A 27,389-nucleotide genomic window follows, 5' to 3' on the forward strand; every position below is an offset into this window, starting at 1 on the left:
TTAGCAGGAACCGGAAGAAGCGAAGTTACTGTACTGTGTTGATTTTCAGGGAGAAGGAAAATAAGACTTGACGTTTGGATTCAGACGAATAACCTTCTCAGTGCCAATTTTTTTTTCATTTTATTTAGGTAAAAACAAAGGTAAAGCTTAACCATCTGCACGTTACCGATCCAGTGTTGTTTATTCTGTGTGCCGTTGACTTTACGGACTCGTAAATTAGCCTGTGTGCTTAGCCGGCGACTGGTTAGCCGTTTGCTATAATGTCAACATAATCATATTACAACCTTGAGCTGGAGTTGGTGTCACCGTTATTGTCAACAGATGTTTCTCTTTTTGTGTGTTCGTTGTTACTTTGGTTTTGAAAGCACAACAAATCCAAATTAAGCCTGTGCCAGCTGCTGAGTCATTAGCTAACTCTAACTGAGATAACTGGCTAGCTAACTATTGTTGCAGTAAAAACTGAGGCTGTTTTGGGTGTTGAGTCATGTAAGAGATCTGCCTGTGTTGTCTGTCATAAAGCAAATGTATTTGTGGATGATGTCTAGTCTAGTCTAGACACTCGATGTTAACGGATCGTACTAGTGTTATATTTCCAGGCTATGGATATGAGCCGAGTCACGAGCCGGCTGGTCTGGTTTTTGTTTCATTTCAGACCCCATTCGTGATTTATTTTGTCTTTCAGAAGTGTTTAAAAAGCCTTAGTCGATGGGAAGCATCTGAAGATGTTTAGCTTCGAGGGAGATTTCAAAACAAGACCCAAGGTGTCCCTTGGAGGAGCAAGTAAAAAGGTACATGTTATGTGTATAGAAGTATAATTGTGAGTCTTTTTTTAGCTATAGTATTTTCATGTCCTTCTGTTGCTCTTTTCTAAGGAAGAGAAAGCATCCCTGTTGCACAGAACACAAGAAGAAAGGAGAAAAAGAGAAGTAAGTTATTAAACATCTCTTAAAGACCCACTCCAATGAGAATGGTGTTTTTTAGCATGTTCTTGTAGCAACCCTAAGCTCAAAATTGCATTTCTGTGTATTTTGCTACTAAAGTCATTGTGAATCAGGAGCAGATAAATAAAAATGCTGTTTGAAAAAAAAGCTTGCTAGGTGGGCCACAAGCTCCCTGATCCGCTCCATTCTAAAGCATCCACATGTAGACAACTATATCCATGCACGTCTTTGTTTTCCTGGCGTCTGGCTCAAAACCGTACCACTGGATAGCTCCAATAATGCTCACCATTTTTGTTGCCCCTGTAATGTTAGGTTAGTGATTTTTAGGGGTTGTAAGCTAGCGGGAGAGTGGGTAAACGGAGCGCTCTGAGCAATGGGGAAGACAATTGGGGGACTGGGTTGCTCAAAAGCTGAGAGGGTCTTTAAAAGCATTAGTGTCGGTGATCCATTAGTACTATTGTTTCAAAGAGGAAATATTTTTGACATGCATTTTTAAGTAGAATTGAATTGGTTTGCAAATGTTGCAGAAAAGATTCACATTTTTATCAAACACATCTAATTTTATTGAGGTTTTGCTGAAATATTTCTACGTTTAAATGTTTAGTTTATGTCGTTGTGCTTTTTTTGGTATTAGGTGGTATTATTGTGTTCATAATTGTTGTGCTTTTGACATTTTTTCTGTCCCTTTTTTGTGTTTGACCGCTTAAAATGCAGATTAGAAATAAATAAAGGGTAGATTTCAAATTATATATTTATTTTACATTAAAATGTAACAACTTAACTTGAATGTAAGATTAATTTCTTTTGTCTGCCAGGATGAAAGAAAAAGACTGAAGAATGCCATCATCATTCAGTCTTACATACGTGGTTATCAGGACATGAAACAACAGGTATGTTAATCAGGTTGTGTCTAAACCCTGTCTCAATGGTTTCACATACGTTCATCTTGCGAGCCCGCTGATTATTTACTAAAGATGCTAACTTCTTTAAAGCTTTTGTAGATGTCAGAATTTGCATAGATCAGAAGAGCAAAGTCGTGATGCCGCAGTATTGAGTATGGGACAAACCATAGAAGCCACCAGTCCATAAATTAATGATAAAATCCTTCAGGTTTTAGGAAAGCAGATGTGTAGACAAGTTACAACCTTAATAGTTTGAAATGGAAATGATCTTCTACTACTTTTGTTTCATAAATTGAAAAGTTGTTCTTTCTTTGTCAATAGCAGTTAGGCTACATGAAGGGAAAGCGCTGCATTGTAAGGACAAAAGAAAAAATGAATTCCTTATTCATTTTACATTTGTAGTTATATGAATATGAAGCTTGTTTTGCCTTTAGTTGTCTGCATGTTACCTCAGATATCTTTCTTTCTACCAGTATGCCATTCAGAGAGCCCAGTTTGACACTTTTGTCAGCCAGACACAGGCAGGGGGAGCCCAGCATGTTCTGGACAGTTCTGATCTCTGCCTTCTTTCAAGACGACTGATATTTTTCTATAGACAGAACCTGGACTCACATAGATTGGTAAGAATGCAACATTTATTTGTCTTTGCTCCCCTTTCCTATCACACCCAGAGATATGTATTCTGAAATCCTTTGTGCTTTTGTTTTTCTTAAAGATATGGTTATGCCAGAACCTGGTGAAACACAACAGACTGTTTGTAAAGCTGTTGACCACCCCGCAAAAGCAGACATGTATGTTTCAAATCAGGAGGATCTTGGGCTTCTGCTGCAGGTGGAGTACATGGGAGTGTAATTCTAATCGGGCGTTACATAAATTAAGATCTGAAGGATCTAAACTCACTTATGTCTTTTTCGCTTCTTTTTTCAGGCTTCTGCAAAACTCTACAGACGACAGATTAAATGTTGCAGTTCCCATGCGCATGCTGGAAGTCTTTTCTTCAGAGAAAACATATCTTTCTGTAATTCTAGATGCTAACTATGTAGCTTTGATACTTGAGCAGATTTTGCACTATATGGTACAGAAAGGTAAGTTACCAGTACTCTACACTAACATATATGTTGTTTTACGTATATGAATCATTTTTGTCGCCTGTGTGAAGCAAAATTTTAAGATTGTGAGTTATTACAGTTTGTCGCACAGAAGCATTATATATATATAAATAAGGGCTGTCGAATGTGTATTAGAATGAATTCAACTTAATTCCTCAAACAGTTTTATCTGAAACGCACACAGCCTTTATGCTTTTTCAGTATTATGACTCTTTGATAGCACTATCAGAAGTTTTAAACATAAATTTAGTCATTTTATATGTTGTAAATCTTTCTTTTGAAGCCTTAATATCACACAAAAGTGAACAAGTTAGAATTGTAAACGCTAACCAAGTTTAATATTTTGTTTTTTTCCCCCCCTGTATTTGTAAGACAGACTTTGATTGGGTGTTTAATATTTATATTTCTCTTCCTTTTACTCACGTTTTCCAAATGTCCGTGTGTGTCCTCCCACAGGATACTACAGGTCGCTGTACATTCTTGTGAATCACAGGCTTCCCTCCAGCCTGGAGTACAGCGACGCTCCCTCTGTCCCTTTGGCAAGCACATTGTTGGAGCACATGCTTAAGCCTCTGCACTTTACTTACTCCTCTTGCACAACAGGCGCAAGGTAAACCAAGAGAAATTATGCAAATTCATTTTATTGAACCTCAGAGCATTATTGTGAATTTGTTAAATCAAAACGAAAATAAAGTTAAATAAGATTTAAAAAAAAAAAAGAAAAAAAAAGATATACGAGTATTTTAATATTTGATCAATAGATCAACAGATCGATTATTTTTGCTTAAAATTTCATCTGCATGTTTGCAGGTTTTCCGCTGCTTGCAGTAAACGGAACTAAAGTTCAGTAAATAGGTGGAGAAGCTAGCGTCCTTTGTCTTCAGTGAACTCTTCATAAAACATTCATTAAGCTTAACTGACACACTGGAACTCCTTTTTTTTTGTCCCCTCTGTTCTACGGGGAAACAAGAATTAATTGAGACCAATTTACAACAAGCCATAAAAGTCTCTCAGACTCGGCGCAGAAAATCAGTCTGTTTGCTCTGAGTTTGAGACATTCTTAATAGCAAACGACAAGAGGACGGCTATTCATCTCAGAAGAAAAGCAAGGCGGGTGTGAGAGAAACTTGTGTACACACTGGTTCTAGCAGCTAATTATCTTACTTGAACCACCAGATGTGTGTGGCTTGGATACACAAAGCAGCTCTATTTGGAAAGGAAACATTGGCAAACTCATGCAAAGAAAAGTAAAAATAATCCACCCTGTTAGCCATTTCTACTCGAGTGTTTTTATTAAGCTTTGTTTATGTCTTCTTTACCTTCTTTCTTTTTGTTTTTGCTTTTTTTGCAGGCAATTTGTATTTGCAGCGTTTACTGAGGAGTTTATTTCTGCCCCATTTACCGAGCAGATCTTTCACTTCTTTATCCCGGCGCTCTCAGACTGCCGCATTTCATTCCCCTTCGAGGCCTTCCTGAGCTCCCTGCAGGCAACAGTTGTATCTTCCTCTGCTGCGCACAGCCAGGCACCATGGCTGTTGTATTTTGTCCTTTTTACAGGAGAAAACCGTTTGGGTAAGCCTTGCAGAAAGAATTTCAGGACATATATTTATCTACTGCATTTCCCTTTTACTCCATATGTTGTCTTTCCGCTAGTAAAGACCCAATTCGATCGTCTTTTAAACTATTCTCAAAGCATTCCTATTGATCTTTTATTTATGATTATGCCATTTTTAGCAAAAAAACAAAAAAACGTTGTTTTCTAGAACATGGTTTCTGCAGAGTTGCAGAAGTTCATTAGAAATTTACATGAGTTGTGGGCGGGACTGTTGGCGTGTAGTAACCCCGCCCCCCCTTCCCCTTCTCGTTGCTGAGAGCTCTCTGTTTACAAGCTTTTCCACTAGCGCCTCACAACACCAACCCAACATTACCGCTGCAACAAAAATGGCGATCAATATTGGAGTTTTTCATTCATACAGTTTAGATCCAGATTCCAGCTCAGACGATGAAAAACTAAGATGTACATGGATCTGTTTTCTGCAAGTGGATGCATCAGAATTGAGCAGAGCAGGGAGTTCGTGGCCCGCCCAGCATGTTTTCTACGTCATGAATAAGCTCTTTTTCCAACTGCATTATTTATCTGCTCCTGATTTACATGGTTTGAGTAAAGAGATACTCAGAAATGCAATGGAAGCTTAATTTTCTTTATATATGTCCTCCATCATCAGAAAAATGTCAAAGATAAAATACACCCAAAAACACAATTTTCATCGGAGTGAGATGAAGCTTTATTTAAAAAAGAAGGTATTCAAAAAGTGAAAGTATAATACTAAATGGTTTACCATGGGAGAGGCATAGTGAATTGGACAGAGGTGAATGTGTGTGTGTGTGTGTTGGCAGGTTCGCTGTCAGAGGAGGGCCTCCTGCTCTACCTGCGAGCTCTGCAGACGCTGCTGCCTCTGCTGCCGGTGTCAGAAAGCTCCAGCAGGCCTGAAGTGAGCAGCGAGTCTGAGGATGAAGATGACACCAAGATCCACCCACCAACCATGCAGGTACAGTCGGCACAAAATGTACACATGCCTTCCAAGCACCTAAAATGACGAGCTTCTATTTATGTGGCTCCGGTCAGTTTTTGCAAAGGGTGTTTATTTGCATTTCTGCACACGATCACACTTTTTCTTGTGGGTTTACATTGTTTGCTTTTGCGCCATTACACTATACAGCTGAGTAAAATGATGCATAGAAAAACAAAAACAAGCATGGCAAATACCTCGTTTCCATATCTTGGCTCATTCTTCCAACTTGAACCCTTAACCTAATTGCTACAAACCTTGTGAGCCAGAGTTGTTCTCACCTGCGGCCAACAGAAAAAAGCCTCGCATTCTGGCGAGATTAATCATATCTGTCTGAACATACTTCAAACAATGTTCACAGTACAATCCCTGGAACTGCAAATCAAACCACCAGTTTTACAAATTTCACAATCCATGAACAACAACGAATAATAAAGAATTTTAGGTACAATTTTTATTCTTTGGTAGATCTGTCTACCAGTTTAAGATAAAAAGATAAATGATTGCCTGCATTAAAAACTCATTTCTGTTGATTATTTACAGCACTGATTTAAAAATGAGGGAACATAGCTGGATTAGGAGCTTCTTGTAACAGTAAAGACTAAATTTTGCATCTAAAGATGGATTATTTGAGAACTGAAACAGTCTGTGTAAAAAAAGGTTATTGTAATCAATGCAAACCAAGTTCGGATTATAGTTTATCATGTTATATTTTAATTTCTTTGATCTTATCTGCTTGCTGCAGTTATTTAAACGTCTGCTTTGCATCTCTTGCAGGATAACAGCCGGATTTCAGTGCAGCAGATAACAGAGGAATGCATCCACAAACTGGACACGAAGCAACAGACGAATGCCCTGCTGAACTTGGTGTGGAGGGATTCGGCCAGCGAGGACGTTTTCACAATGATGGCTTCCATTTGTCACACACTCATGGTGCAGCACCGTCTGATGGTGCCCAAAGTCAGGTAGGAAAAAAAAAAAACCTCAACAGGGCCGCGAAATGTTTGTGGATGCTTTAAATCCAAGCTGCACCTCACTTTTAAGCAATCCTCCTCGAATCAAAATGAACTATTAAAATAGATGTGGTTCAAATCCTTCCTATCTTTTATTTGGTCGAATGCTTAACTTGTCTGGGATCACAAAAAAACCCCTCTCATCTCTAAGCTTATTTACACTCTGTCCTGACTGAGAGAAAACCTGTCTTTATGTGCTTTTGCCCTGCAAGCAATAATGTAAATAAGAGGGAAGTGATGCAGGCAGACGGACAGTTCTCTGTGCTCTGCACCCACTGGCATTTACAACCGGCAGAGGAAGCAGGGATGTCAGGGAAGCTGTCGGTTCTTGATGAAGGCAATTACCCCTTCTCGGGTTGATTACATTAGGACTCCAATGTCAGAGGTGGCGTGGGAGGAGGCGGGCCGGTGCATTGATTGACAGGAGATGATCTCGACTTAACTTGGTGGAAGGTCAAGCTGATGTAGTTAATTACTGATGGAGCTTGTGTCTGTCATTGGTTGAAAGAGAGATTTTACACTGGAAGCATTTCACATTAGGTTAGTTATTTTTCCACCCTAACATACCCTGTGGATAGCTGAGCTTGTGAAGCTGCAGTGCGGTTGGTTAGTAGTCGGTGCTAGTGCTAGTGTAGATTTTCCATCCCCTCATCCTTCTCTTCTTTTAGTGTAAACCCCGTCCTCCATCTTCTATCATTATTGGATATCTGTACAAAATAATTAGCTCACAGGGAAAGATTCATCACTGCAGGAGTGGACAGGATAGCTTTACAAGAGGCTAAAGGGGGCAAATTGCATCCTTGTCTTGATTTACTGCTCCTACTGCACAAGAAAGAGACATAGGGCATCCAGTCGTGTGGCTAGCCCAGCGCATTGCTTTTTTAATAAATATGTTATAAAATGGTCTATGAAACTGCAGGCTGCCTGCTGGTCTTTATTGGATTACATAAAGTCCAAACAACGGAGAATCACATTGTCATTTCTAAATGCTCTAAAGCAGCTTTGCTCTTGTCTTAGATGTTTGGTGCAGTTTGACTTTGTTTGTAGCCTCGTGTGAAGCTCAGACACTAATAGAGCCACACCGATAAAAGTGATCTTCATTTACTTTTGCCTGCTTGCTGCTTGTTTTTCCTCTTTTGTCAAGGAATCCCCATGTTTGTCATTCTAAATAAAAAGTCTGCAAAAACTAATTTGCATTAAGGTGTAATCCCTCTTCAGCTCCGCGTTATCAAATCTGACCTGAGCGAGGATGCCGGGTCTCTCCTGATCAGAGATTCTTCCATCACATCCAAAAGGAAATGATCCTGGCATTATTCATCAAACCCTTTTTTTTTAATTTGCTATTTTTCTCGCACACACATACACATCCGTAACCTCCTTCTGAGGTCTTGACTTTGTTTATAGGTGGTTCACTCCGTGATTGAAATGGGGTTCGGGTTCTTTCGGGCTGTAAATCAGCGTGTCAGCTGGCGTTTAGTGCTTTGTTTCTCATTTCAATCAAACACCCACATGACAAGCCTACAGCAGCAGTCTGCGCTTTCCTCCACAGCGCGGTCGCGCGACAGATGGTCACAAACTATTTTTCAGCCCTTATGGAGGTTAGTTTGACACTCCTGAGCTAATGTCCATTTTTTCATTCCACTTGAAGTTTTTTTAGAGCCACTTCTGGCATATTGGGTTGTCGGGGTAGAAACCTGAGTGTGGACAACGTCACTATGAATAAATATAACCTTTTTTTTTTTCTTTTACTTTTACTCACAATGTCTCGGATGTGAATGTACACAAAGCTCCCCGGTGAAGACAGCCATCTTTATAGCTGCCTCTTCTTTGTCATTTTCTGAGGCACTTCATTTTGTTTTTGAGCTTTTTTACCACATTATTGTCACTTGTACGTACCCTCAGTGTGAAAAGCCCTGCAGTTGAGGACAAACAAACACACACTTGAACAAAGACCACCTTCACACCCTTGTGCCAGAGCTTGTTGAGTGCAGAGAAGGTATGCGGGCCCTTCTCGGAGTTATCCTGTAATTCGCCGTGAGTGTGGAAGCTTGCTCAAGCTCAGGGGTCACGGCAAGGACCGCCACCGCCCCCTCTTTCTCCTCCTCCGCTGTCCCCCATTGTCTCACACCCCTAGCCATTAAGTTAAATGGGGCTCCAGCAGGAAGCATGAGGGCTGTTTATGACCCACGCTGGGCACCCTCACCAGCAACTAGTTTACTAATGGAAGGTGCCTCGCCTAAATAAAGCTTAATGGCTCATTTAATCTCTTCTTTTGGCCCTCGCAAAATATAAAAGGAGAGAAAGGCCAGGAAAATTCTATGAAATAACTGTTGGTGAATGGTGTCACGTATTTTTGCCTTTCGGTTTTCTTTGTGTCCTCTACTTAAAAAGGATGAAGTTAACAATCTTAGCCCTGCAGACAGTTTGGCTGAGAGTCATTTTATTGCTCTTTCAATTGGTTCTTTTATTGGAAAATGGCTTTAATACGCCTCGTCTTAGTTCTGATTGATAAGTGCTTCATGTATAATCTAAACAAATGTTTATGGATGGACAAATGTGTGTTTCTCTTTATTTGCAGACTTTTGTACAGCTTAGCTTTCAACGCAAGGTTCCTGCAGCATCTGTGGCATCTGATAACCTCCATGACCACCAAAATGATCACAGGGTGAGCCTTAGGGTGTTTATTTTATGTTGCATATGTCTGGCTTTTCATAACTGTCTGTGTACAATGTTTGCTTGCGTTCTTTCCCTCTAGCTCCATGGTGCCCTTGCTACAGCTTATCTCTCGAGGGTCCCCCATGTCGTTTGAGGACTCCAACCGCATCATCCCGCTTTTCTATCTCTTCAGTTCCCTGTTCAGCCACTCTCTCATCTCTGTGCACGACAGCGAGTTTTTTGGACATGAAATGGAAGGTAAAGGACCCTGCCCATCAGCTTGCTTCGATTGAATGGAGACATGAGTTTTTTGTCGTTCGTTTCTGTTTGCTCTTACTAGCCTCTGTCAAACAGGAAAACAAAGAATGTGTAAGGTAAAGAACTGGAGATGAAAATAAACTTAGATTTATTAGATAGCAGAACTCAAACAAAACTGGGAATACCCCAGGAGCATCCTAACGTCAGGTACACTCAAGGCCACAGACTTAGCTCAAATCCTACAAAATAAAAGTCACAAACCTACACACTGACTAACCGGCCACCAGAATTAACAGGAGAAAAAGGTTGCATAGAAAATGGCAGCTCTCCCCTATAAGCTCCAATAAAATTACATCCAGAAGAAAACCTTTGAGTCCAGCCTGTTGCCACCACAACTGGACAACAGACTGGTCCAACTCCTCTTTTATTCAGATCACAAGCTATCAGTCCAACCATTAGCACCTGGAAAGGGGTCTGTAAAGCTGGGGAACAAAAAACTCAGACATAACAGTTTAGTTTTGCAAAGGATCCTGACGAGTTGCTGGAAAATCTCCTGAAGCCGCCATCTCCTTCATCCTGCACTTGTCATTTACTGTTAAAAAATGAAATATTTTTTTTCTGTTCAACTTTAGACAACAGGAAACATTCCCAGAATTTTACGTACAGGAAAGTCAGTCTATGTAAAAATAATTCCTTTTCGGAACAGGTCATGTACAATCCTTCATGATGCCTTTCACGCTGTCGGAGCTGGTGGCTCTTTCTCGCTGTTTGAGAGACGCGTGTCTGGGAATCATCAAGCTGGCCTACCCTGAGACCAAAACAGAGCACAGAGAGGAATACATGGCCGCTTTCCGCAGTGTGGGTGTCAAGACCAACAATGAGGTCCAACAGCGCATCCAAGCTGAGCAGAAGCGATGGGTGCAGCTCTTCAAGGTAAGACAAAATACATGTTTTGTTTTTTAAATGTCTGCATTGTTTACTCCAGATTTGTAAAAATCTGCCTGCATGTTCAAAGGCAGACATGCAGTAATGTTTAATTTTTTTTTCAATCAGAAAAAAACTTTTGTCTTTACTCTTTTAGTTGTCATGTGTTTTGCATGATTCAGATTACAGGTAAAAGACATCTGTTGTCAGGAGATTTAATTTTTACTGAAAAAAGACTTTCAAAATAAGATTTTTTGACACTAGGACTGGAAATCACTGCCAATAACTGAATCAAAGCAATATTAACTCACAACATGAATTCATTTTAATAGTTATTTAGACATATTAAGTTAAATAAATTCAACAGCGAGGAAACTTAAATGAATACAAAAGTTAGTAGTGACATTAAAACTAAAGATGCATTTTTTTCTACAAAAAAGCAACAAATTACTGAAAAGCAAATCAAATCAGAAATTTGCATTTACTTAGTAAAAATACATTCAATTAACTCAGGGAATAGTCGACATACGATGGAAGTTGCTAGTTGAATATGTGTTTACTTGCACATATTTTTGTTTTGCATCCAACAACAATTATAAAATTGAAAATTAAGATTTAGAAAGTAGTTGGCGTGAAAAATGAGACAAGTGCTTGTGCTGTAGGTCATTTAACTTTCAGGACAATTGTGCCTGAGAAACATTTTTCAAGCTGCTGTTTTCCTCTGAATTTCCTAAACCTCTTTGATAAACAGTAAATGGGTCGTATTCTTTGGGGTTGACACTTGATAGTGTCTGTAACACATTATCATTGGACCTAATTGTGCTGTTGTCTCCCTGTGCATTGAGGCAGAGCGGTACACCGATTATCTGTGTTAGCGGGAGCCATGCATGCATGCATGAGCAGGCAAAGACAAGATGGAGAACCACAGAGGTCACCCATTGGTTATTTACCCAGAGGAAATGAGGCAGAAAACATTAGTTTAATCCTATTCTCATTTGACATTTTCCACTCTTTTCGTTTGCTTCTTTGTTTCCCTTTCAAAGAGCAAACATTTAAGCTGCTCGGTTCTCAGCTTTAGGAGTGGTTTAAAAATGAACATGTGAAACGGTGGAAAACGCTTGAAAAGGACGTTGGGAATTTTTATAAAAGATCTTCCCTAAGGCCCCTTGTCAGCTCAAACGACCCATTAAAGAAGTGGGGAGCAGGGAAATGCATTTTCCAAATTGAACGTTGGGATTTACAGTCGGTTTAACGTTAGTGACCCCTAACACACTAATGTTTGCCTCGTGTCATCAGCCGTCCCTCCCCATCTTTTATCACCTCTATTGTCCAGCTATCTATTTAATTGAAAGAAGTTAATTGAATGAAAATGATCAACTAAGCTTGTATTAATATTGCTAATGGAACTTTCTTCTTGGCCATGTTTGGAGAACGATGTCACGCTGGAGTTTGGGAAAGGCCCATTAAGGTTTGCACTTAACCCGATGGGCTAATTAAGGAATGCTTATTCATTCCCAGAGTCAGGGGGTAGGTCTGTTCCAACCCCATCTCCATGCACCTCTACAGCATTTTGCACTTGGCATTATTGCGAGCTATGGTTGCCTCTGGTGATTGGCCGGGATTGATTATCACTTTATGAAAATGACACGCCTCAGAGAAAAGCATTTCAACTGGAAAAAAAATCCAGTTGATGCATTCTATGGAAATTGACTGGCTGTAACTGTTATGGCAGATGTATCACATCATTGACATGCGAGCGATTATTCAAAGTTGTCTTATTCCAATTTTCCATAGCAACAGAGCAGCCCATTGTGATTGGATGAGATTTGAGAGCATTTGAAGGGGAAGTATTTTTCTACAGAGTTAAAGATGCTGCACATCACAACTAATTTTTCATAAATAAAAGTCCAATTTTCCTTCAGACTTCTTATATTGGTTTACATTCAACCTTTATCAACCTGCTAGTAGTTTCAAGTTTGTGGGAAAAGAAATCTGAACTTTACAATGTCAGGAAAAATGGATAACCTCACATTTAGGTGGTATGTTCTTGTAGCTGTGAGCCTCCTGTAAACCTAGTGCCTGCAGAACCTTGAAGCTTTAGCTTTCTCTGACCTATAGCTGATGTCAGCAAACCCTGTTGTAATTAAGAGCGCTGGAAATTGAGGGCTAGTGCAGGTCGTTTTTCTTTTATACCCTCCATAAATGGTGCACTAATGGCTAAATTCTCAAATTGCTTTCCTTAAAGAAAAAGAACTTCATTTCAAAAGCCCAAAACACTACATTAGTCCCACATTTTTGCTATTACATAACATTTCAATGTACTTTTTGTTTATGACTTAAGGGTAACAACAGTGTTGTAATGTGTGTCTGTGTGTGTTTGTGTGTCTGCAACACAGGTCATCACTAACTTGGTGAAGATGGTGAAAGCTCGGGACATCAGACGACCCTTCTGCCCAGAAGGTCACTGGCTTTCTGATGAGGTCAACATCCGAGCGGATAAGGTGCATATCTGTTTGGGGATTTTACCTCTACTGTTAGCCCATATGTACCCCACCGTGTCAGGTGTTGATCATTTTAAAACTCTGCATATTCATTGTGGTTTAGGTCAATATCTCTTACAGGCAGCATTGACCTCAGTGTAACATTTGATAAATGGAGCTCAGAACTGAGAAAAATGAGCCAGAACTTTGTCTAGTTATTTGCAGCTTAGTTATATAATGATGTTTGGTACAGTTAGAACGTCTTGACTTGAGCTGCCTGTTAATTAATTAAGTATCAATTAAGTATTAACAAAGTAAACACCAAATAGTTATGTACATTGTCCTGTTATGAATGTTTTTAACTATGGATAATATATGTGTATATATTTTAAATAAGGTCTATGGGTTTTACCATAGAAAATGGTTTATTTCCGGCTCCAACCAAAAAAAGTCAATTCAGTTGCCAATTTTTGCAATGTTTGTATGACAACCGACGACCTATTTTTATTGAGGCATCCATTTGGCCAGTTTAAAACTTGACTATCTTGGACTACAGAAGAAATATCATAAAAAACCTAAGATTAGGAAGAATATGTTAACAAAATTATCAGAGAAACAACTGTTATTCTGACAAAAAGAATGACTGAACCATTCTTGCTCTTTTTCATCTGGCCAATCAGATGTCTCAGTATGTGCTCTCATGTCATACGTTCAAAGCAATTGATTGAGAGATTCTCCCAAGCCCCCTTTCAAGTAGTTGGGGTGTGGACTTCTAACAAGCTCACTTCTGATTAGTGTGAGTGGTTGCCATAGAAATGTTGTTTCTGACCGACATGGACCAATCACTGCATACTGACATTGTCTGGTTCCAACGTCTGTATCACGAAAAAGTAGACTGAATTCATTCATTACGTTGGAACCGGAAGCAAGTCCTCTTGGGTCAAGTCACACTCACTTGACCCAGTTCTAATATACAGTCAATGGTCATAACAGTTTCAGCTGATTCCAGTTTTATAAGCAGCATCTTTTCTCCTAAGGTCACACAACTGTATGTCCCTTCAGCAAGACATGTGTGGAGGACACGAAGGATGGGTCGTATTGGGCCTCTTCAGTCGACGCTTGATGGTAAAGTGCAGAATCCCAATATTTTTTATCTTTAGGAGTAAATATAAATAGGAGTAAATCTATTTGCCTCTTTTTAAAGCGTGAACAGTTTGTTTGGCGCATTTGAGTTTTCCAACAACCAGGTTTCCCTCTTTATCACGGTGGAAATAAATTGGACAAAATTTTGAGAATATTTCATATCATTTGTACTATCTCTATTTTTATCAGTGCAGATACTATGCACTGTGGATTGGAATCAGAAAGTCGAGAGTCAAGTTTGTCTTTTAGCCAACGACTTAAATGTCTTCCATTGAGGCATCTGACTAATCTGGAGATGAATATTTATCTAATAAAAATAAATCTTGAGCTTCTGAAGCACTAACTGCAGATCTCACAAAACTCTGTGTGTAAATCATTTATGAGCGCTTCCATTTAGAGCAACATGGAAGTGATAAACGCCAAACTGTTTGCATTCACATATTTAAATCCTATGATAAAATGGAACACTTAAAAGCTATTGATCTTTGCATTCATCCCCCTCAACAATATTGACCCTCATAATTCCATGGTAGAATAGACTGTTGTGTACCAAACCTCTAATCCACGATGCTGTATTTCATGGACAGAACAGGGATGCTCCGTTGGCGTTTGGCAATGGATACAAATTCTGAATCGTATAATGCTTGTCAATTTGACACATAGCTTGGGAAATCACAGTAATAGCCGTTCAAAGTCACCTTCTCTGTGTTTTTAAAATATATTTTATGGAGCTGTTATCAATATTGATATTCTTCTTAAGAGCTTGAAGTCATCTCCTTATTTTCTAATAGGGAGGATCTAATTGCAGCGTAAACAATCTTTGAAGATGTTTCGACTGACAGGTTGTAGATTCTCCTTAGACTATTGATTGTATACTTTTGAAACAATACTGTGAATAAAAGGATTTATATCATGTGGTGCAATAGTGGGGCGGTCGATCTCTGATCGGTTGTTTGCAGGTTCCCGCCTTGCCCACTCATATGTCGAAGTGTCCTTGGGCAAGAAACTGAGTCCTACCTTGCTTCTGGTGAAACGGCTGGCGCCAGTGTAGGGCAGTGTGTGTGTGTGGGTGTGTGTGTGTGTGTGTGTGCATGGGTAAATGGGACTGTGACTGTAAAGCGCTTTGGGCCTTCGAGGAAGGTAGAAAAGCGCTATACGGGTAGGCGCCATTTACCATTTAGTTATGGAATGTTACATGTAGGACTAACTGCAAGGATCATTTCTAATTTCACCAAAATGAATGACCTGTGATCCAATTAAAGACTTGAAGAAAAAGGCAGTCTTTCCTTAGAGCTGGCTCCTGTGTGGTGTGAAAACGAGCTGATAAGAGTGTGTGTATGATCTAGCTAATGCTGTTCAGAGGCTGTATAGGATAATTTCAATTAGTAGGAATGTACCTGATGAACTCAACCACATCTGGTGCGTGTTTGTCTGGCCTTTTCTCATTTCCTTAAATGGACAGGTCGGAGGCTGATGAATGAGACGCGTATTGACCACTCCGAGGCCATATTTCTCCTCAAAGATGGAAACCTAATGGGAAAATGCAGATCAGGTTGACTAATTGAGCAGAATAATTGAGCTGCAGTAGAATGGAGAAGGATGGAGAGCGGTTTAGCCATTCTGGCATTTTTTTTTTACCTGCTAAATGATCTAAATTCTGCGTTTAGTACAAAATAAACATCAATTTAATGGATAAGTCCAAGCAGGTGGATGGGCAGCTCACAGATGAGTTAATTAAAAGGGTGTTATTAAAAGGCTTTAGGAGGGCAGGTCTGTAAACACTGGACAGACTCTTTATCACAGCTGAACAGTGAGGAATGACTATGAGTGTTGGGGAGAAACACCTGATGTATTAAAGTTTGACTTCATTTCAAGACTGTTCTTTAGCCCTGTTGACACTGCTTCTATTACCTGTTTTGATTTTATGTTTTGTACTTTTGTTTGTTGAATAAAATTCAGCTAGAGGGAAACTTCCCTTTCATTGCATGTAATGAGGGATTAGGAAATAAGATCTTTGTTTACTTTATAGACTTGTGAAATGCTTTGGACAAAAATGTCAATTAGAACTACAATTACTACAAAATATTAAGAAAAAACCAAATTTTTAAATCTATTGAAGCTGGTGGTATGGAGTTGTTACTAGTATAAAACTAATTCACCTTAATGTAGTTATTACAGCTCGCCCTCAGAAGTTTTGTTCGAAAAAAAGGAGTGTATGTTTATAGTGCTTTATGCATTTCTGTCGTACTGTTATTTAAGTAAAATAAATGCAGATTTACGCTTAAGTTTCAAAAGCAAAAAATCACTGATATATATAATTATTATTATAATTTAAATAATATCTTTCTATTTCTATCTCTATCTCTATCTCTCTATCTATATTTTTCATTCAAATGAATAAGAAGGTGTGTCTAAACTTTATTTATATATAAATATATACACACACATTTCTTTTTACCCCAATTTTTATAGACTTGAAAAACTGTTTTCTACTTTTTTAAAAAGGAAAAACAATTTAGCTCTACTAAATACCTTTTAAGGAATTTGTTTAGTCATATGTACCAAAGTACCAAGACATCTTACCCTGAGGGTAATGTGGTGCTGTACTAATGTGAAATATTTCAATTAATCTGTTCTAAAAAGATGTAAAAAATCAAAATGCTTTGAATTTAAAGTTAACATATTGAGGGTCTTGATTTGTACAATTTAGTTTGTAAGAATGAATAGTAAATTCTTCCTTAAAGAAGTATTTAGACTGGAAATAATTTTCCTATTGGGTGTCAAACACTTTAATCGACCGATTCAACTTTGTTCCTTCTGTGCAGTTGGATTGGAGCCGCCACAGCTGTCTGTGTCTGAAGAGAGGAACTTGGCCATCCTCACAGAACTCCCTTTTGTTGTTCCCTTTGAGGAGCGAGTAAAGGTACAACCTGCCGTCACAAACACGCCTGCGACAGATGAATTCCATCTACTATGTGTTCACTAAATTAGAAGGCATCGTCTGTAATCTGTCAGATTTGAGTAATCTGCTTGGTGACAGGATCATGTACAGATTTAATCTCTGTTGCTGAAATTTGAATCGTGCTTTTATCAGAAGCAATAGACTAAGACATTTTTTATCACTTCACTTTTTTGGAAGCCTCATTTTATTATCTATAAGTTAGATTGTACCTTTTTCCAAACTGTTACCGTATTTATTAAAAAGGGAAGTAATTCAAATGTAGACCACAGTTTTATTGGTGGCAGGATTTGTTGCTGACTCTGTGACCGCGCTCACATCTGCCCTTTAGATCTTCCAGAGGCTAATCTTTGCTGACAAACGGGACGTGCAGGGCGACGGGCCCTTCTCCGATGGCATCAATGTCACCATCAGACGAAACTACATCTATGAAGATGCTTACGATAAGCTCTCTCCAGAAAATGGTAGGATTTCCTTTGCGCTGTTTTTTGCGTGAATTGCTCTTTCTGTGTCTTCGTCATAGGAAAAGCAGCAGCTGCTGCCGTTATTTCCTACTTTTATTTTACGATGGCTGCAGAGAAGAGGAGAACACTCACTGTAGTGAATGATGCTGCCGTTCATACTCTTATTAGGCTCCATTAAAATTGCACATCGGAGGATCTTGTTTATAGGTTGTATTTGTAACAAAACCAGAAACCTGGTTCTTTTATGCAGAACTGAATTTAGGAAAAGCATAATTGTGGTTCTGATTATTGTAATGGACCACATAAAAGCTGAATCAATTATTTTAAGGCACCTCTTTTGTGTTCAAATTTGAAAGGGTACTTCACTGGGAGCGACCTGATTAAGAAGAGTAGTAGGAGACCTGAGCTGAAGACATGATCTATATCATATATGTGTCTATAAGTTATAGCTGCCTTGATATATCACTGTACATGAACTGTTTTGAAAAATGAGCTTTTATTGAGTTTGATTTGAATACTTGAGAAAGGCCTTTCTTGGAAAACATTTCCTTAAAAACACAATAAAGTACCGTACATTCCGCTCATTTTCTCCGGAATAATCGATCTGTTGTTGGATGTTATTAAATATGTGTTTGCTTTGGTGGATATTCAGAATATGAAGGGTTTGCCCTCTGGCCTGATATCTTTTAGTTTTTGCATTTAAGGTAAATTCAGGCAAATGGGGCACATTTGAACACAAAATAGAGTTTTTAAATAAAGATGTTTATAAGAAGGGGGAAAGAATTCCAACATGGACCTGTTCATGGTGTGAAAAACTGTTTCCCCCTAAATCCATTAATTGTTTAGGCCAAAGTTTCATTACATTTGAGAGTTTTGAATCATGAACAACTTTTTAAAAGCATCTCAGTCAGATATAGAAGTGGTATTTCTGGTGTTGTTTGGGTTGTTGTCCTGTTGTAAATCCCAAGGGTCTTTACTTTAAGGCACTGGCCACCAACCCCTGCAGGCTGGTGCCCGTCCGTGGGGCAGTTGGTACTGGGCCACAGAGAGAAAAAAAGAAGAAACTCAACCTGCATTTTTACCATTTTATTCATATTTTGACCTGGAGGAAGTCTTATTGTGGAAAATACTGGATTCTCTCCTCCTCACACCACACAAGTCACTCGATCACTCGCGATATTTTCTTTAAGCCGCTTCACAGACAACTAGATTGAAACCCCAAAGCTAGCAAAATTAACAAAAAACAAACGTATTTGGAAGGTTTGTTTTTGCAGAAAAGAGCCAGTGAGAAACAGAACAAGTGTCGACTTATAAATAAATCTACATTTAACAGACAAAAACCAGAAGTCTTTTCCATAAATATGGATTTATTGTGACAGTTGTAGTCTGCATTCTAGGTATGGATGTTCGTTTTTTTAAATGTTGTTACTTTTACTCCTTATGCAGTGAGATTTACAGCCTTCTTGCCAGTTTATAGAAAATTTCTTCAAACTCTTTGAGATAATCAAGGTTAGGTTTCGCAGAAAACTGAGGTGAATCTTCGTCTTCTTTTTGGTTAGAGTAGTTTTGGTCTGGGTACTCTGTCATGCAAAACATATCTTTGATGGCTGAAAACGTTTGAGTGTAACAAATATGCAACAAATGAGCCATCATGTACAAACCTTTTTGCCAGATTAAATAGTGTGGAATTGATTTTATAAATGATTTTTCTAAACAATTGATGCATCAACATTATATCAAGTCCACGTGTTTTATGTTAAATGAGTATATAAACGGACTTAAAATACAACAATCAAAAATTATGTAGTGTAATCATATTTTTGATATTAATACATCGTAATGAACAATAATGAAAGGGCCCTGAATGACATCAAATATGCATTATTTTAATTCTCTCCTGATTTCTGCCTCTTTATTAGAACCAGACCTAAAGAAGAGGATTCGTGTCCACCTGCTGAACGCTCATGGTCTGGATGAGGCGGGCATCGATGGTGGTGGCATCTTTCGGGAGTTCCTCAACGAGCTCCTCAAGTCAGGTTTCAACCCCAACCAGGGCTTCTTCAAGACAACAAACGAGGGACTGTTGTATCCCAATCCTGCAGCGGAGATGCTGGTGGGAGAGTCCTTCACAAGACACTACTATTTCCTGGGCAGGATCCTCGGAAAGGTTAGCCTCCGTGCAAAAGGCAGCTTGATCATACGCCACTGGTTAAAAGATGTTTTTTGTATTACAGTAAATTCCTTCATCCTTATTTCTCTCAAAGATTTTAGAGTAAGGTCACAGACTTCTTTTGTTAATTAGCTCCGTCCTTGATGTGTTTTCACCATTGTTTGTCTGTCCTTCCCCTTCTTGGATGGGACTATTTGTTAGAGCCTTACATTTCTAAATCATCCCTAATGCATGTGGTGGGGGTTGTTTATCAAGATGGCCTCCTTATTGGGGTGTATCATCTTGGTCCAGAGAAGAATTACCTCATGACAAGTGGACGCCTCTCAATTAGGACTTCCATTAGTCGATGATTCCCTACCTCTTGTTTGTGTAGTGATTGCATTTGGCCGGCATTAAATCAGCAGGCCTACAAAGAAGAGGGCATAAATAAGCATTCAAAGCATGTGGTAATAGCATTTTGATCTGTTTTACAGTCCGGAACATCTCGGGCTCTTCTCTTACTCAGCACTAAACAGTGCTGAGTCCATTTATCAGAGCATTTGAACTCTTCTTGCATGTTTCCTCTGCAGGTGAGAAATGATCAATCAGCAGCCCCACATTGCTGTCCCTGCGGTACTATGGTACTAATGGTACGGGCAATTAGACTGAGGGAAATTAATTTGAATTTGACTTTCAATTAACCCTTCCTCAAGTTCCTCTTTCTCCATAAAAATGGACGTTTGAGTGTCCATTTGAGATGCGTATTGATATTTGTTTAGTGCCATTATTGCCTGGATAAAAGGCAACCGTTTATATGGATTGAGATTGCATCACCGCCGCTGCAGTGTGCATAGTGCACATTGCGGCTCAAAGGACACAGGAGATTAATATTCTTAATTAATGTCCGAGGCGTGCCATTGTTGTGGAGGTGATGTATTACAGGCAGGAGTGGCTTGTCCAGGGTACTCACTGAAATAGGATTGAACATCAGAATAGAGGCCGGCCATCATCCTTCTTCCTCACTGGTCCAAGCCGCTGACAAGCTGAAAGATTTAGGACACAAATTGGAAAACATGAGATAAGGTTGCTTTGCTTTTGTGGTTTCAGCATAAATTAAAAAGTTATTTTCATCAAGAAGGGATCGGACTCGTGAGTGATTCCCTCTGAGCTTCATTTCTTTCATTAGCCGATCGACTGGCACATTATTAAGAGTAAAAGGTGAGGAAGATCTCACCCCCCCTCCACTTCATCCTCATCATCAGCTTTCTCCTCTCACCGGTCCTCCTCAAGAGTTGTGTGAAGGTTGCACTTCTGATCGATTGAGATACGTTTGAAAGGCGTTATAATTTCATTGATTTTTAATGTTGTAAATTAAGAAATTTATTTGGCAGCTAACAGAATGCACCTGCTATGCCGTTGGCATTTATTCCACCTGATGGCGCCGCGATCTGCTTTAATTGCTTTGCCACTGCACTCACTTATATTAAAAGGCCCGAGCTGTGATAATTAATTCTTTCCAACCCAAGTCATTTTGGCACAATTTCTGGCAATAAACACTCATAAATAAAGGGAGTGGCGTTGAAAAAAATAAGGCTACAGGTTTTTCCATATCCTTATTGCTGCCTCTTCCCGGCACAAGTGTTATTGATAGGTTTCAAGGGGCCATGCGGCACATATGGTCTGAAACAAGCACCGGCCACTAGAGTAATGCTAAGTGGATTATTTTGCATATAAAATAGACAATGTTTGAAGTTGTGCAATTAACCTGTGTTTAGAAAATAGCTGTGATTTATGCATTCATGTGTGTTTAAGAGGCATACATTATGGAAATCCTCTGGATTTATAATCCATTTAGCTGATGCGGTCAGGGTTTTTGCGCTATCATTTATAAAGACCCGCATAATTTAACGTCTTCAATGGGCTCTTTTTCCAACTATACCAGTACATTAGCTTTGGGTTTATGAGTCACCTGCCCGGCTGCAGTTCTTAATGGTATTTAGGGTCAAGGTGAGAGTCTGCATTTGTAAAGTTTGAGTGGAGTTGAGAAGAAGCCTGTGTGTTTAAGATGGATTGTGGTTTGTGTTTTGATCCCAGTCTGATGTGGTCAGATTTATCGTCTCATCACTTTTGATGTAATGTTTTGTTATTTACGTTGTGATCAGATTTTTTTAGCATGTATGCTCATTAGCATTACATCCGCTGCTTTTCCAGGTTGTTCTCCATCTAGCCTTCATTGAAAGAGCCACTCTGATCATCTTTTGAGCTATTTTAAAAGCATTCCCACTGTTTTATTTAATTTATGATTATGACGTTTTTAAGTAAAATCAAAAAACCTGTGTTGTTTTCTTAGAAATAGTTTCTGCAGAGGGGCAGTAGTTTATTAGAAATTCCCCTCTGAGTCGTGTACCGGTAGTTTGTTTTGGTGCAGGGGTTACACCAGCTTTGATCAACTGGTGAACTGCGCATGAGTTTCTTTCTCGGGCGCATAAGAAACTAGTTCTAATTTTTTCTTTTCTTTTACTTCTATGCCCCTGTTAGGGACTTCTGTAAGGTAAAGAGTTAGATATAGACTGTTCAGTTTTCTGGACCTGCCCTCTGATGATGCTCACATTTTCCACAGGCGCTGTATGAGAACATGCTGGTAGAGTTGCCCTTTGCCAGTTTTTTCCTGTCCAAGCTTCTTGGAACCAGCGCAGATGTGGACATCCACCACCTGGCCTCCTTGGATCCAGAGATGTACCGTAACCTGCTCTTCCTGAAGAGCTACGAGGATGATGTGGAAGAGCTCGGCCTCAATTTCACAGTGGTTAACAACGACCTGGGAGAAGCTCAGGTGACTGTTGGTTGGGAGGCGGTGGGACTGGACCGAATAAACTAATGCGTATTGATTTTTCACCTCCATTTCTACTGCCATCAGCACCACAGTGAATCTGTTTGGTGTTTCGCTGCGGCGTGACTGATTCATTTCCGTCTTGATGCTCCGCTCAGCTGTGATAAAGCACGTTGCCGCTGTCTTTCTCAAGCAAGCACTGCGGTGTGAAGAGCACATAAGCTCTGTTGACCGTTCTTTCCTGATTTTCCCCCCAGAAATGCTCTGACCTCACGCCTGACAAAAGCAACCGGCAGCTCTTAAGCGCACTGCCTCTCCAAACTCACAGTGATGTCGACAAACGCCGCCAGGGCTTTAAGACACCTGCACTCTCCACTGATCCCCTGTTTGCTCAGGGCCTTAACGCGTCTTATTAGCTCTTCTCAAACAACACCTGAGCGACAATCTGCCTCTTCTGGTTCAAAATAGGCAATCGCAAACACGATAGGGAAAACAATTTGTGAAAGATTAGGCACACACCCGGGAGCAGACTGCCCTGCATTTGCCCTCCCGAGATAGCCAAGGCAAGCAAGATAACAGCAGTAATTCTCTTACATTAGCACATAATAAGAATTCACGGTGAGGCAGAAAGCGGCTGAAAGTGGTCACCTGCCGCTGAGTGAAGCACACAGCATTCAGGGAAAATCCAGAACAAAACCTCATATTAACCTGGAATGGGGATACTAAGAATCTTTTGTGAAGCTTATCGATGAGTTTTTAGGACTGCGTCAGTGGTGTGCCGAGTCATTCTTACCAGGCTTTTAGTCTTCAGTTTGTCTTGTTGTTAAACAAACAGGCTATCAGTCATCTGTTGTAACCACTCAGTTTCTGTCTGGTTTTCAAAATCTGTGTATACTTTTAAATACACTAAAATCTGGTGTGATATCAGACGGATTAGGTAAAACAATTTTAACATGTTTGGTTAAATTGATGGGAGGTCTTTATTGTTTTTTATGTCACACTGTGTGGTGTTGGCAGGATTTGAAGCAGTCACATCAGCAGTTTCAGTAGAAACTATTCTTTTGGGGGCATATAATCTCCTTTTTTTTAATTCAAACTGATTTCCTCATACAGGCACAATCAACAGGGAATTTTTTATTTTTTTTTGCCCTTTTTGTGATTGATATAAATCCATCTGCTCTAGTGGAACATCTTCATTGTGGGGTTAACTTCTGAATATAACAATATAGTAAACTAGATCAAATCTTTTCCTTAAAAAAAGTTTTTTTTAAACGGTAAATCTTTTTCAGGTGGTTGAACTGAAGCCAGGAGGCAAAGACATTCCTGTGACCACAGCAAACCGGATAGCGTACATTCATTTGGTGGCGGACTACAGGCTGAACAAACACATGAGACCTCACTGCCTGGCTTTCAGACAGGGTCTGGCCAATGTGGTCAACCTTGAGTGGCTGCGGATGTTTGATCAGCAGGAGATCCAGGTATCACGGGGCGAAACGGAAAAACTTCAAGTTCAAACATTTCTATTACTCACTGAAACTAAGGACAACATATTTACAGGTGCTGATATCTGGAGCTTATGTACCAATTAGTCTCGAAGACCTGAAAAACTTCACAAACTATTCAGGTGGGTTCTAATAATGAAGTTCTGGTGGGTGTTGGCATTTTTATTTTCTCTTAGATTTACTTAGAAAGGCTGAAATGAGTATTATGATTTTTTTTCCACATTATTGCCTTAAAGACTCACTTCAATCATCCTTTGATTTATTTCAAAAGCGTTCCCAGTGGACTTTTAATCATGATTACGCAATTTTTAGTCTTTTTTTTTTAAGTGTCATTTTCAAGAACAAACTATCTGCAGAGTGGCAGTGGTTCATTAAAAATTCTCCTCTGAGTTTTGGTGGGACCGTTGGCGTGGAGCAACCCCGCCCCCCTTTCCCTCCCCGCGGCACAGGGGAACAGGGAGCTTGTGGCTCACCCATCATATTTTCTACATCACATATACAATCTTTCTCCAACCTTTTTTTTGTCTGCTTTTGATTCACAATGATTTAAATCAAGAAATACACAGAAATGCAATTTTAAGCCTAATTTTCTCTATATATGTCCTTTGTCATCAGAAAAATGCCTCAAGAACACTAAAAATAGGATTTTCATCAAAGTGGGTCTTTAAAAGTACATTCTACTGGTGTTTAATATGTAGGGCTTTTTCTGCTTCATGCCATCTTTCTAGAAATGACAGATATGAATCTCTTTGCTGATGCTTACTTTTCAGACAGGTTAACAAAAAGAGATTCAATGTGAAGAATAGATATAGGTCAAGGAGTTGAAGTTTGAGTCAAGACTGTAAAATATATACTTTTTGTATCTTTTAGGCGGTTACTCAGCCAATCACCCGGTCATCCAGATCTTCTGGGAAGTAGTGGAAGGATTCACAGAAGAGGAAAAGCGTAAACTCTTGAGGTTTGTCACCAGCTGCTCTCGACCTCCCCTGCTTGGATTTAAGGTGAGTCTTTCTCAGGAACTTTCCTCTCTGTTTACTTGGTCCACAGACTTTACATACTTCCTGTATCGGTTGGTTTTCACAGTAAAGAGTGTTCTTTCTTAATGCTTTAGTAATGAAAATACTCTGAAGACTGATGGCAACTCTCAAAAATGATCGTTTCCCAATTAGGAGACAGCCTTATCTGAACATTCACCATTGTGTCATAGTTCATGAACCCTTCTGCTGGAAAAAGAAAAAAAAAAGCCTGTCAGCAGCTGAATTCTGTGTGGGCTTGACTGAACTCCTCGTCTGGACAAATATTGCCATTTAAAACTTGGTAGGAGGTTGAACTTTTCACCTCCTTCCTTTTGTGTCACGTGGCAGAAAACAGCTATTTCTAATTTCTTTCTACTGCTCCTTAAACGCTTGTGAATTATTGAGGCTCACTGTTCTCTGAAATGATCTTCTAATTGGAAACCATTTCCCTTCCTCACCACCTTGATTTGTGGGACACTCAAGCAGTTAGAGATGGGATAAACAGGAGCCGGCGTTCCGATTAAAGTTTCTTTTTATCACTTGATTGCTTAAATATCCTTGTTACTGTAAGTGGTTCTTAAAAATCTATAGCTGAACTGCAGTGCCGAGGGAAGGACGTTCTTCGGCTGCGTCTCTCTTGGTTTTATCAATTTGACTTTTGCGACTGGATGCGACGCCCCTCCCACTTTGGCTCGTCCCTGGGCCTGTAAGGGCGGTAATTTGTGGGCGAATGGCCCCTGACCCGGTCTCCAGTTCGAGCCAGCTTAGCTTTAATTAGCTGTCAGGAGACGGCCCAAGATTCATTAGAGGAGAAATAGCTCTGTCACGAGAAGCTATTTAAAAAAGATGATGGAAACTGTCTTTTTTTTCCCCCCTCCAGAATGATAGCCAAAGTAATGACACTTTCTCAATAAGCAACGATAGTTTAATACGGTAATTGCCAGAAAAATGGGGTCATTATAGCGAAGCCCTCGAAGAGCCATTTAATCGGATAAGTATGGCTGCTGAGCCGTACGCGCCGGCGTTGGATAGCGGGATGAAATCAGGGCGGAGTCGTTGTTTTATGATGGAAATGGTCGGTGTCACAGTCTGAAGATGAGGGGCTCTCATCAGCGGCGGGCCTTGATTTAAAAAATGCCAGATAGACAACATGAAATTACAATCCTTCATGGATTTCATCCGAGGGTCAAGCTGCTGGCCAGCCTGCCCCCCAGTACCTTTCAAACTGATTTCCTAAATTTATCCCTCTGCCATATTAGTTTCGCTCCTAATGTCTGTCTTTTAACATTTATCCCAGTGTGGAATCTGACATTTATTGCTTAATGGGGATTGGTTGTGAAATTGAGATCATCACTGACACCTGTTGCTCCCTCTCCTGCCTGCCTTTAAGCACTTGAACATGTGGTAGTTTATAAATGGCTAATCAACACCTTAACCCCTCCCAACAGGAGCTACACCCGGCCTTCTGCATTCACAACGGCGGCAGCGACCTTGAGCGTCTGCCCACCGCCAGCACCTGCATGAACCTGCTAAAGCTCCCAGAGTTCTGTGACCAGCAGTCGATGAGGAGCAAGCTTCTGTACGCCATCGAGTCTTCTGCCGGCTTCGAGCTGAGCTGAGCGGGAAGGAGCCTTCCATCTGCACACACTCCACTCCACTGAGGTGTGACGACGGAAACAAAAGAGGCTCCAAATGATTAGTTTGTGAGAAGAAGCGTGTGCCAAGCAGTGTGTGGGTGAGGAGACGCACGCCAACCGCAGACAGTCGTGAAGCAGAATTTGAGTAAAGGATTAATCCTGTTTCCCCTGAATCCCTCCAGGACTCAATTGCAGTGGATTCTTACTTTAGTGTTCTCTCACAAGGACTGATAGTTGTTTTTCACCAAAGATTTAGTGGCATTGTACGACAAAAAAACGAAAAAAACAAAACAAAAAAAAGCAATATAGCAACAAAGGGTGTCAGACTCTAAAACCACCTGGTGGTATGCCAAGGGCTGCGTAGGCAACGGAGCTTCTGTGTCCAGCTATCATCTAATGACATATAGAGTAGTTTAAATTCCTGTTTAACAGATTTCTTAAATACTATCAGTAATAACCATCATGTGTTATTTTACCGCAAGTGTGCACACATCTTCTAAAGTGTTAAAGACTGATGGACTAAACAAGCAGAGAAGACTTTATAAACATGGTCTTGTGAATATGTACATGTCATGATCGCCTTTCTTTTGTGGTTAGATTTGTTTTATTTGTACAGATTTGTTTCTCTTTCCTTTGTGTAATGAATGGAGGTCGTGTCCACACTAACAGTCTCTTTCCTGGTCAGCACATGTGTCATACGGATGAGGCCTGTCGGACTTGCAACGGTGAAAATCAAAGACTTTATGGAGATAAATAAAAATCCCACTTTTCTGTTTTCATTTTTCTCTCCATTAGTCTTCCTGTTGCTTGTAATTTACAGTAATGACCGAGGCATAA

The 27,389-nt window shown here is 39.8% G+C and overlaps 1 protein-coding gene and 1 long non-coding RNA gene across 3 annotated transcripts in view; one reads left to right on the forward strand and one right to left on the reverse strand.

Annotated features, from left to right (window-relative positions):
- Positions 1-27,331, forward strand: ube3c (ubiquitin protein ligase E3C). Of its 2 annotated transcripts, none has more exons than XM_004081117.4 (24): positions 1-140; positions 683-788; positions 873-926; positions 1,757-1,831; positions 2,317-2,463; positions 2,559-2,674; positions 2,771-2,928; positions 3,409-3,562; positions 4,304-4,524; positions 5,350-5,501; positions 6,300-6,487; positions 9,114-9,200; positions 9,291-9,448; positions 10,155-10,381; positions 12,769-12,873; positions 13,890-13,977; positions 16,821-16,918; positions 17,286-17,418; positions 19,338-19,585; positions 22,188-22,400; positions 23,687-23,875; positions 23,955-24,021; positions 24,770-24,900; positions 26,364-27,331. In XM_004081117.4, exons 2-24 carry the CDS (start codon positions 723-725, stop codon positions 26,532-26,534), a joined length of 3,246 nt encoding a protein of 1,081 aa, XP_004081165.1. In that variant the 5' UTR covers positions 1-140; positions 683-722; the 3' UTR covers positions 26,535-27,331. The 2 variants fall into 2 exon arrangements, with proteins under 2 accessions (XP_004081165.1, XP_011487294.1); XM_011488992.3 differs by having other exon boundaries at positions 653-788; positions 26,364-26,534.
- LOC110017261 overlaps positions 19,594-27,389 on the reverse strand; it is an 11,684-nt gene continuing 3,888 nt past the window's right edge. The window contains exons 2-3 of the long non-coding RNA XR_002292610.1: positions 20,538-20,610; positions 19,594-19,994 (exon numbers count right to left, since the gene is read on the reverse strand). This is a non-coding gene — a long non-coding RNA (uncharacterized LOC110017261). The remainder of the gene's footprint in view (positions 19,995-20,537; positions 20,611-27,389) is intronic.

The sequence above is a fragment of the Oryzias latipes genome, chromosome 20 (genome assembly GCF_002234675.1).
Source record: "Oryzias latipes chromosome 20, ASM223467v1".
Classification (NCBI taxonomy): Eukaryota; Metazoa; Chordata; class Actinopteri; order Beloniformes; family Adrianichthyidae; genus Oryzias; species Oryzias latipes.